At 32.7% G+C, this 11,960-nt stretch overlaps 1 protein-coding gene across 1 annotated transcript in view; it reads left to right on the top strand.

The window, feature by feature from the left end:
- The first annotated feature begins 4,765 nt into the window (after window positions 1–4,765).
- The window catches only part of kdrl (kinase insert domain receptor like), a 64,022-nt gene continuing 56,827 nt past the window's right edge, over window positions 4,766–11,960 (top strand). Inside the window, exon 1 of the mRNA XM_056471767.1 lies at window positions 4,766–5,208. Coding sequence (XP_056327742.1) covers window positions 5,139–5,208 — 70 coding nt within the window. The 5' untranslated portion in view covers window positions 4,766–5,138. The remainder of the gene's footprint in view (window positions 5,209–11,960) is intronic.

Here is an 11,960-nt window from a genome sequence, read left to right as displayed (position 1 = left end):
GCACGAGAACGCGCTTCATCCGTAGTGTAATACCTCTGTGTGACCGCAAGGTGGTGTCTCACACACGGTTTTAACTTACTGTTATTCATGTCTCCCTAAAATACTTCATTCAGCTTTACACAACTTAATTGGCGTGGAGAAGCCAATATTATTATTCTCACATGATTGTTATTAATAAATACAATCATTTTGCTATTTGCACATCACATATATGCTATAAAATTGCAGGTTAACAATGTCTGTATATGATAACTTATGTTTGATTGTAACTTTAACTTAAAGTAATGCAATAATGTTGTTGTAATGCAATAATGTGCGCCTTTTGTAAAATAAACTTGAATTAAATTGAATATTTAGTTACATTATCGCTTACAATATCCACTATATTATAAATGCACTACATTATAAATAGTAATAAAATATAAAAATAAAACTATGTAATATAAAGCCTCAGAAACACGCGCTTTAAATAATATTTTAAGATAAATGGAGAACTAGGCCTGCTCTTTTGAAATTCAGAATTTCCGTGTTGAAAGGTCTGGTCCATTATATGGTATAATAGCATTGTTTAAACCTAATATTCATCACCTTCTGCTAGTTAAAACCTCATTCACCCCAAAGAAAGTATGTGTTGATAACGCTGAGCTTTTTGTTTTAACAGGGGAGGTCATTGTTGAGCTGAAGGAAAGAGCTCAAGCTGCGTACACAGAATGGTTTGTGAAGTCTCTTATTGTGTTCACGGCACTAGATTCGAAAATAAGATGTCTTAAAAGCCCACTCCTCTGCATGCTCGGCTTCCAGCAATTGTTTCTGCCTGAGTCTTATCTAGCCACCGTACAGGTCTGAGGGAAATGTGATCAGTTCAGAGGGCTTGATTGCACAGGAGAACGAAAAAAACAAACATGATCCCTGTGACATGCGGTCAGAGAGATGGACACAAGATTTCCTAAAGTCTGCAACATAAATAATATTAAAATAATAATAAACAGGCGTATTTATACATCTGTGCCAGGTTTAAAAATATTTCTTCTCACAGTTAGACTTGAGTATGAAAGGTCAATTCTAGGCCGAATATTATAGTGTATTTGAGAAATATCTCAGCCAGACATCTGCTGCCAAATCTGAAGACATAACCTGAAATTTATTGCCTGTAAATGCATTTAAAAAAAAGAAAAAGGACAAAAAATTACTAAGCTTTTATTTTACAATAATTTATCACTTAATCTTCCTAATTCAAAAACTGAATGTTGCATTTTACTGCATAATACACTTTACATGGTGGCTTTCATCAGCATCTAAATCTGCATTAAAGTATGTTAACATTAAATAACCATAAACATCTGTAATCTAAAATTATTAACTTCAGTGTAAAAAAAATACAGGTATCAATTATTTTGGATTGCATTTCTTAACTCCTAATATCGCTAGTTAACACACTCAATGCATTTTTTTTTTCAACACATCCCATAATTTTTAAAATATCAACCTCTATCAAATGGTTGATATGTCAGTTTATGGTAAAAGTACCAGAATTAATACAGAAAAATCTGAAAATATGAAGTGTTAGACCAACTTATTTAAAAACACAATCAAAATAAAACATTTTATGTAAAATATAAAACAACACCTTTATTTTTTGAAGTATGCCGTAAAATATTTCAGATTCTCATTTAACTTGTTGTTGTTGATCATGTGTAGTAGTGCAACAGAATTATGTTTGATTTTTTTTTTACGTTTTTTAAACCAACAGTGCTGTGTAATGTAAACCATTATTTAAAACAGTCAAAATATGGTCAACCATTTGGTAGAGCAGGCAGTTAAAGGGTTAATATAATAATAATGATAATAATGGCAGCAACAATAATATTTTATATATGAAATTATGCAGAATGAGATTTATAAATTTAACTGATATCACTAGTAGACAAGCATGAATGGACATTGTAAACGGGACACCCTCCATGCATTCATGTCTTTTACTCTACAATGATAAATACAATTTCATTTTTGAATTGAATTGAATTGAAATGACAAATCAAATTGTAAATTATACCTTGTTAATTGTATGCTGAGATAACTAAATCCACAACATATATATATATATACAATATATATACTCTTAAACTGTTATCAGTGACCCTTAGAATCACATTATTCTCCAATCAATATTAAAGGAAACCTCATGTTTCATTAACCTTGGAAAACTAAGCATTGCTGTACTCAGACACAGGACTTTTACATTACTGTTCAACAGATTAAATGTGCATTTGAAATGATACGTACAGTGCAGCTTAATTGAGTACACCCCATTTTGAAAATGATTATTTTTATCCATTTCTCAGTGAATATAGGCAATGTATTTTGGTGCACTTAAACAAAACAGATTGATTAAACAGATATATTTATTAAAATAATATTTTAGTCACCAAACATATTTAAAAATGGAAAGATAATACAATTAAATTCAAGCTAAATATTGCAAAAAAAAAACAACCTACAATTTTTTTTTTTTGCTTTTCTTGATTTTTCCTCTTTTAAATTTGTATTTAATATTTTTCTATAACACATAAATTTGGCTGTACTAGTTTTTGGGCTGTTATTGTAAGTTATTTTGTTAGATTAGCTCCAGATTTAGGCTTCAGTACAGACTAATCTAATGTATATGCACAAATATAATATTGTATAACCTCCTATTAAAATAAGATTTTAAAAGATTGATTTGTGAGGGGTGTACTTATATATGCTGAGCACTGTAGATGAAAGGATATGAATGGACAATGCATTGCCGCACGTTGCGGGGAGCATATCCACATTTGTAGCATCAAAAAGACAAACAGTCTGTGGTGCATCCACACACCATGGGGTGCTGGAAGGTGGTAGAAGCCTCATGATTATTTACTCTGATATAAAATTAGCTGCACATCCTGTTTCTGAAGTAAAAAAAAAAACCTTGTAAATATTTTTCCAGTGTATTTTGACTGCGATTTAATCAGACAATGCAACGCTGCACCTGAATTTAAAAAAATTGTGATGCAAAAATTTACTAAGAAATATTTCATATTAATTTTAAGTTAATTAAACACTAAACACAGTAAATCTGATTCTTGCTAGAAGTGCGATTCTAAAGTGATTGTAGTTATATTGTCCAGATATTAAGTATATAATAAACAAGATAAAATCAGACATTTAAATAGTACAAAATGTTATTGTTGTAACAGTTTACTAAATAAATATATTAAAAATATGCCTTTGTGATACAATATAAAGTAGTTTTGTGATTAAGATGATTGTACTGTACAATATGTGTGCATACATGATAATATGTACAGTATCTTAAAGTTTTTGGAATGAGTTATGTAACTTTAAAAAATAAAACAAAACCATGATGTCCGTATATGTATTAACTGTTTTAATACATTATTTCTGGATAGCAAAGCAGAATGAAATTTTTTTTATCATTTATTATAGGCTATTAAAAATATAATTAAAATATTGTTTTTTTAAAATAGGATTCTTTTTTATATGGAATATTTTCACTTTTCAGTCTACTTTATATTTTATGTAGTGCATAATTCATCTTTTTTTCTTTGAGTATAAAACAGTAATGAAAAAATATAATTCATTTATTATTTTTATTTGCCTTTTCATCTGTCTGATTCTCTTTTTTTTATGTATTTTCACTTAAAAATTTGTGATCCAAAAATCACTAAGAAATATTTCATATAAATTTTCAGTTAACCAAATCAATATTTGCTAACACTAAATCTGATTTTTGCTAAAGGCTTAAGTGATTCTAGTTTAAGTGATGTTGTCCAGATATTAAGTGTATAATAAACAAGATAAAAGAATATCTTAAATATCTCAATAAATATTAATTTATTAATTTTCCTTCAGCTTACTCCTTTATTTATCAGGGGTCGCTACAGCGGAATGAACCGCCTTTAATAAATATATTAAATATATATTTCATGTGATCTAGAAGAGATGATAGTACTGTAGTGTGTGTGTGCAGTAATTTAAAATAAAATTGGAATGAGTTATGTAACTTTAAAAAAATAAACCCATTATGTACGTGCTGTATGATATGTATTATCCCTTTTTTAATCAAATTTTCCAGTAGCAAAAGTTGAATTCTCATTTTAAATAAATTGATCAATATTATAGATTATTTTTAAATAGGAATTCTGGTAACACTTTACAATAAGGTTGTATTAGTTAATGCATTCACCAACACAAACAAACAATGAATAATGCATTTATTACAGTGTTTGTTTATGTTAGTTAATGAAAATACATTGTTCATTCTTAATTCATGTTAACTCTGCATTAAGTGATGTTAGCAAGGATAAGTTTGTGTGTTCTGCATTAGTAAATGTTGAACTGATTAATAAGTGCCGTACAGGTTTTGTTGAGTAAATACAGTAAATAATACCTTATTATAAAGCGTGACTGGAATTCTGTATTATTTTCAGTCTACTTTTATGTAGTGCATATTTCATGTTTTTTTTTTTTCTTTTCTTTGATGTGAAAAAAATGTTATGATGTATGTCTTGTTTATATTGGTCTTGGTGTTGATATGTTCCTAATAACTCTATGAAAGTCATTTAGCCTGAATAAATAGAGAGCCTGTCGATTGAGTTAAATCAGTACACGTAGCTACTACGAGTATCGCTGCAAGGTTACTATGGTGACGTTGCGTCCTTCCGTCCTAGCTTCACTCATAAAAAGCCTTCGAGAGGGAAAAGCCCAGTAGAAAAGTCAGAGGCATACTAGGATGGTGTGAAGATAGATAAATGGCAGTTACACCTTCACTACAGAGTGTAATTTTGGAAATTTCATTCATTCACTTTTAGGAAGGACGGACAGCGGTCGCACCTGCCCTCGGGAGTAGTGGAGTCAGTGGAGTGTGTCCATTTGTCTTAGTACCGGGGCAGGCGCAGTCCTGCGCGACACTTTACAGTCACTAAGAGGTGTTTAACTATTGACACATCACCGAAAGAACCATCTATATCATATCATCAGGAACTCGAAGCATATAATCATACATCAAGAGAAATTAAGTTCTGGACTACTGCAGCCGCATCCAAACGCGAAGTGACAGACGGAGTATTATTCGGGACGTTATTTAAACAGACGAAATGACTCCTTTTAAAACCTCAGTCAAAGGCTTCTTCACACTTCATCTGCTTTTTAGTTGTATTGCAAATGGTAAGTGTGCGCTTTTTGTAATTATTACGCGCTTTGAGTGAAGCTGCACTCATTTTCTTGGGGTTGTTGTACAGATGCGGACTGAAGTTCAGTCCTCCACATTAGCTGATGTGCATTGTAAAGGCATATAAACAAGTAAGGATGATGACAATTTGTTTACTGCTATAGTAAGATCCTACCACTTATTTGATCACGTTGGATTAATACATACATTTGTTGTAATGTTAAAATATATTACAATATGACGGATTAAGCTATACATGGTTGTAATAGTCGTAAAGCACTTAATTTGATCGAAAAAAATAAATAAATATCTGTAGTCTTTATGATGTTGGTATCGTGTTATTGTTGAAGTACCCATGCAAAGCTTTTTGGTGCTGCAATTTGGGATCAAATGTGTAAGGTTGTAAAATCTTTATTGGGTTCCAAATTTTTAAGTGTGTTGTGAGTCTTTGTGTTATTACTGCTTTTAATAATATTGCCTTTTATTGGCATTGCTGGTTACAGAACCTGTTACATCAATAGAACCTTTGATTTCACAAAAGTTTCTTTATGGTGTGAAATTTTCTTTGAATCATTGAATTTAAAGCTAAACGTTGTTCTCTGAAAGGTTATTTGGGGAACTTGGATTGATTCTTCCTCATTTGAAACTTTTAATATTTAAGAGTGAGTGTTCTCCCCTCTGACAGTAAATAAACCACTCAAGTAGCACACAAAAGTTGTTTTTCCCTCCTGGGGCTTAAATTATTTTACTGACGTTTGGTTATGGGTCCAAACATATGGTCAGTTTTATTAAACCGTCTGCATAGTCAGAGAAGAACAGTAGGTCGGAGCGTTCATCCATCCTCTGGCACTAGTTATTCCAGGAATGAACATGTATTGTGTTTAAAGGTCTGTTTTGCTAACATGCATAATATTTTATTGTAAAGGAGCAGTTTGGACTCATCCCCAGTTCCGGTGTTGTTCTCAAGTTTTAAAAGAGAATATGTGTTTACAGTAGAACGTATATTGTTGACTCTTGGCTGATTGGTTTTCTGGCTGCATCTCCTTATAAACAAGTTGGATTGTAAAAGGTGGATGCCATTGTTCATTGTGACAGCACTTGTGCACTAGAGATACAGGTCTTCCTCTTGCTGTCCAAACAAACAGGAGCTCTTACTCTGGTCCAAACAGAGGAAATACTGCTCCCCCTATGACTTTTTGGGTCTTTAGGCTTTGTCTACAAGGTTTCCAAGTAGATTTCCTTCGTTGTCTTTGCGCTGAGCGTGGGAAAGACACATGAAGGAAGCGGATGGAGAGGCAGGAGGCACCCTGGAATTGTTCTGGCAGTAGAGGTCACGGAAATGTGACACGCTACCTGAGAAAAGATTCCTTCCCCAGACTCCTTGCTTGCTCCTCTACTCCAAATCTGTGTCAGTCGCCCTATCTTGACACAATGGATGGGCGGAAGAGTATGCCATTATATTTTATATGTCAGGTATGTATGGTAAATCCATTAGTCAAAAATAGGGTTTTATGTCACGTTAAAAAGTGTAGACATATACCGATACTCAATTCAGTATATATTGATACTGAACGTGCACAATAATGACATTGTGAGAACTTTTAAATACTATGAATAATTATTTATTATTTAAACTTAATGAAATCAACTTAATGAAACTTATTATTTTTAGTTTTAGTCATTATAAGAATCAATTCATTTAAAATGGAGGGATTATATTAGGATAAAAGGCATTTCTGTGTGGAGTTTGCATGTTTTCCCTGCGTTCGCGTGAGTTTCCTCCGAGTGCTCCGGTTTCCCCCACAGTCCAAAGACATGTGGTACAGGTGAATTGGGTAGGCTAAATTGTCCGGAGTGTATGAGTGTGAAGGAGTGTGTGTGTGGATGTTTCCCAGAGATTGTTGGCTGGAATAAAGAAAAGAAAAGAAAATGAATGAATGAAGATAGATAGACAGACAGACAGACAGACAGACAGACACATACATGCATACATACAAAGGGTGCATATTAGGACTGTTTGGCCCATAGGTGGAATTGCTTATGGCCTCCAAATCACTAAATCCGCCCCTGTTCATAACAGCGCCAAATGCTTGGATATGTAATTGGTTAGCTTAACAGTTTTTCACATTATTCTGGCCTATTCTGTGACTGTTTATATAGTATAGAGCTCAAATAGTAGACAAATTAACTCACAATGAAAGCTATAAAAGCTTTTATTAATCTTAGTTGATGTTAATGCCTTAAAATCGTAGTTGTAATCTGATTACAAGTAGTATTTTTTTTTAAGTCATTACATCACAAGTCATGTTATTAAATGGGGTTAATCACTGATAAATTCAGTTGTATTTTTTTTGCCAATATCATCATAGTAGCTAAAAATTTTTGGCCTTTTCTTACTGTTCATTTTAATCCATGTTAGTAACTAACATTTCCTAATGTGACTTTATTGTATAATCCTAGCAATTCAGTTTGGTTGAAATGTTTGTTTACTCTCAACATGAATATACAATAAAGTAATAAACTAAGTATGTTATTATACATGTAAAAGTAAAAATATTTGCAGCTTGCAGTATTGGTCAAAGTTTTATACAATAATTGTATGCAATAAAATCTTCATCAGTTAATCACACCAAGAAAATGTGATATCGCCAGGGGTAGAAAGAGTACTGAAAAATCATACTTAAGTAAAAGCACCATTACTTGCCTAAACATGTATTGCAAGTAGAGTAAAAGTATATTTTGTAAAAATTACTCAAAGTATGAGTAAAAAGTATCCCTTTTTAAAAGTACTCAAGAGGAGTGAGTATTACACTGTAAAAAGCTGATGCATTTACATGCTATTTGTGGATGTGTGTAAACGTAACATTCTTGCGCAGCAGGCACACAACATCATAAGACATTAATATTAGGTTAGATTTAGGTCATAATGTCAGGTAACCAAAATTCATTGTCTTGCCAGCGTCTAAGTACATCGTTATTTTGATGTCCAATTACAATGTCAAATGACGCTGATATTTGGTTGATTTTAGGTTGTGTTAGAAAGTGAGAAAAATCCAACTTCGGGCCAATATCTTAAACCAACGTCATACTGACATGAAATACTGACATTTATTTATCGGGAATGGCAAATAAAATCCAACATCTGATAGACGTCATAGTGGTAACGTCCACACAACATCAAGCCGTAACATCATTAGATTGATATTTGGTTGATTTTAGTTTGGACATTGGGTTCTGACGTCAACCCAATTGTCATTTCCAAACAAAAATGCAACAGGGTACCTGCTGGGTGTTTAAGGCCATGTCGGTCATCATACAGTAAACATTTGTGATCTTCTAATCAGTCACATGCATCTAAAAAGTCTCTGGGTCAATGCGTGTAAAGATTTTGGACATCTTCTTGGACATTTTTAATGCTGCCAAACTGTTTGCTGCAATTATAAAGCACCCATGTCTTGAGGTAGTTCATTATGATGCGATTTACTTTCTATGTGCGATTTGATTGGACTGGAATCACAGGACTGATTTTTCTAATCCCCATAGACAAGAAAAAAAATAAAGTAAGGACTACAGGTTGAAGTAAAGTAGTGGAGTAAATGTACCAATACTGCTTTAAAAATGTACTCAAGGCAGAGTAAAAGTACACATTTTTAAAACCACTTAGTAAATTACAATTTCTGACAAAAACTACTCAATTACAGTAATCTGAGTATTTGTAATTTGTTACTTTACATCACTGTATATTGCCAGAAGCCTTATTATGATGGTGCATTGTAAGTTTTACATTTAAGATATTTGTATTACAATTTTTGATAAACTGCGAAATTACCCTTGTGATTATAGTTTTATTATCTCTATATTGATACATTATATTCGATACTGTGTGTCTCGTGATGATTGAACTTTCCAGTTCATCAGATTGAACTTTTGCATATGCTATATGAGTCACATCCACAAGTCAAATTCAGCATTTTCTAATAACTGTACACATTTACAGAAGTGAAACACATCTTGGCTGTTGGAGATCTTGTAGATGGGAATGAAAGGATTAAAGTCTGCTTTAAGTGAGAGACATTTTCCATAATGCTACTGTGTAGAGAGATATAAAACATCTTGAATCAATCCGGATATAGCCAGGGGCTCTGTTTTCAAATTTTTCTTGGCTATTTAAAGGTGAAATTACTCCAGGAATTTTACACATCTGAAAACCCTCTGCACTACATTATTTTTCAGAGCACCCACTTGTGCTTGTACTTTTAACTTCACAACACAAGGGTAAAAGAGGACTTGATTGCTGGAACGTAAGCAAAGCATAACTACAGTGCAGGCTCACTGAATGCATTCAGACTGCTTAACAGAATTATTCAAAAATAAAGTGATGCCTCATAGAAGAGATTGTAAAATTGTGATCAGTAAATAAGAACAAACCCAAACTTTATTAAATCATTTCCCCCGGTGAAACGGAAGCATATTTTAATGATTGTTAATCTACATGGAGCACTACCTAAAGTTAAGGTTTGTAATGCTTGCAGCACATGAATCAATTGTGATAGACAATGTATTATAGGGTATTTTATGTTGCTGAATGAAAGCATGGCTGGCACAATTTCTTAGTGGTTAGCACTGTTGCCTCACAGGAAGAAGGTTGTTGGTTCTAGTCCAAAGACATACGGTATAGGTGAATTGGATAAACTAAATTGGCCTTAGTGTATGATTGTGTGTGTGAATGTGAGAGTGTATGGGTGTTTCCCAGTACTGGGTTGCAGCTGAAAGGGCATCTGCTGCGTAAAACGTATGCCGAAATAGTTGGTGGTTCATTGCACTGTGGCGACCCTGATAAATAAGGGACTAAGTTGATGGAAAATGAATGACTGAAAGCATATCACAATTTATTGTGGTCACAAATATGTTAGTAATTGCAAGTTAAAGTAGTTTTCTGCACTACTTACAGTTAAATCTTCAGCATCAAAACTTTGCTTTCATTGTGCTATGTGCTTATATAGGCAGTGTAAATACTCTGAACTGGATGGCAAAGTAATTGTTTCAATTTACCAAACAGAGAAGCATCTGTGTAAATGTGAAGTGTTTCTTTTAGATTGCATTTTATTTTCCAAGCTCAGAGTTCCTTGCGAACATCCGTTCATCAGCAGTGCACATTGGAATGAATGCTGTAGGTTGGGGTCAGCCAGATGCAATTCAAGCTCATCCACTTATCTCAAGTATAGCCTGTGCATTATATACATTCTTTCTTGCTTTTTACTTGCAACACAAATGTGCTGGTTATGTTGAAATGTTTTTGATCTCTCAGACTTGGCAAAATTATGTAAGGCATCCATTAAATGTCAGTCTAGGAGCTTTGGAGTCATTTTTGTAACGTATTTTATTTATTGGTAACTGGATTTCCTTCAAATTGTCTTTTCTCTTTGACAGACAACTGATTCCTCTGTAGGCATGATGGCTGCTCATGTTGCGTTATATTGCAATTTCAAGGAGAATCTCCAGCATGAAATGCAGCACAATCCCCTGATCTCTCAAACATATTGTGGTAGCTTATGTGATTCAAATCCACTTATTGAGACTGTTTCCCGGGTCATATCCCATTGTTTTAATATGTGACCAAAATTGCCAGATGTTGTCCGTTTAATTTGGCATCTTATTCTATTTATATTTGCAGATTGTGTATATGTATTATAATTGTGCATTTGGCTCTGAATTTGTCCATCTGAAGACCAATACAGGAACTAATAAAATCTGCATTCTCCATTCTGTTGTCTTAACCTTGCGGCTTGGCAGGGAGCAAGAGATGGAGCATAGGGACTTGCAACAAGAGAACACTTCAATGAATAAGAAGGCAGGCAGCACCGTTGGAGGTGTAGTAGCAACTGTTTTGGCGGGTGGTCTTGGTTTTGAGAAGTATTAAGTCTGCAGTCAGCTCCTTAAACATTCTGTGACACATTTTTGTGACAATAACAATATTAGATAAAAGTATAATAAGAAGCAGAATAACCTTTCCGCATTAATTTTTTGTATATTTGTAAGCAGGTATATTATAGTATTTTATTACAACAAGCTGTGAAAATCCTTAATGTAGTTTGGTCATTTGTGTAATTTTATGCTCAATTTTTATTTTCCTACATGTCGTCATAATAATAATAATGATAATAATAATAATAATAATGATAATAATAATGATGATGATGATGATGATGATGATGATGATGATAATAATAATGATAATAATAATGATAATAATAATAATAATAATAATAAGAATGATGATAATAACAATAATAATAATAATAATGATGATGATGAATAATAATAATAATAATAATGATGATAATAATAATGATAATAATGATAATATTAATAATAATAATAATAATAATAATAATAATAATAATAATAATAAAGGTAAACTCCAATTAATTGTTATGTTATTAAAATAAGCCACATTGTAAATAGACACTTTTTACATTGTAAATAGACACAAATTGTGTTGCAGACAGGTATTCATTAGTTTAAAATAAACAGTACAAGACCTATTTGTCCTGTCAGGGTTTATTATGGCAATAATGACCAGCTAACTATACATTATCAGACATACACTCACTGGCCACTTTATTAGGTACACCTTACTAGTACCGGCTTAAACCCCCTTTTGCCTTTAGAATTGCCTTAATCCTTCATGGCATAGATTCAACAAGATACTGAAAATATTCCTCAGAGATTTTGGTCCATAGTTGTT

This window comes from Danio aesculapii, chromosome 14, assembly GCF_903798145.1.
Source record: "Danio aesculapii chromosome 14, fDanAes4.1, whole genome shotgun sequence".
Taxonomy (NCBI): domain Eukaryota; kingdom Metazoa; phylum Chordata; class Actinopteri; order Cypriniformes; family Danionidae; genus Danio; species Danio aesculapii.
Note: the sequence above shows the minus strand (reverse complement) of the source record. Positions and strands in the feature narration are given on the sequence as shown.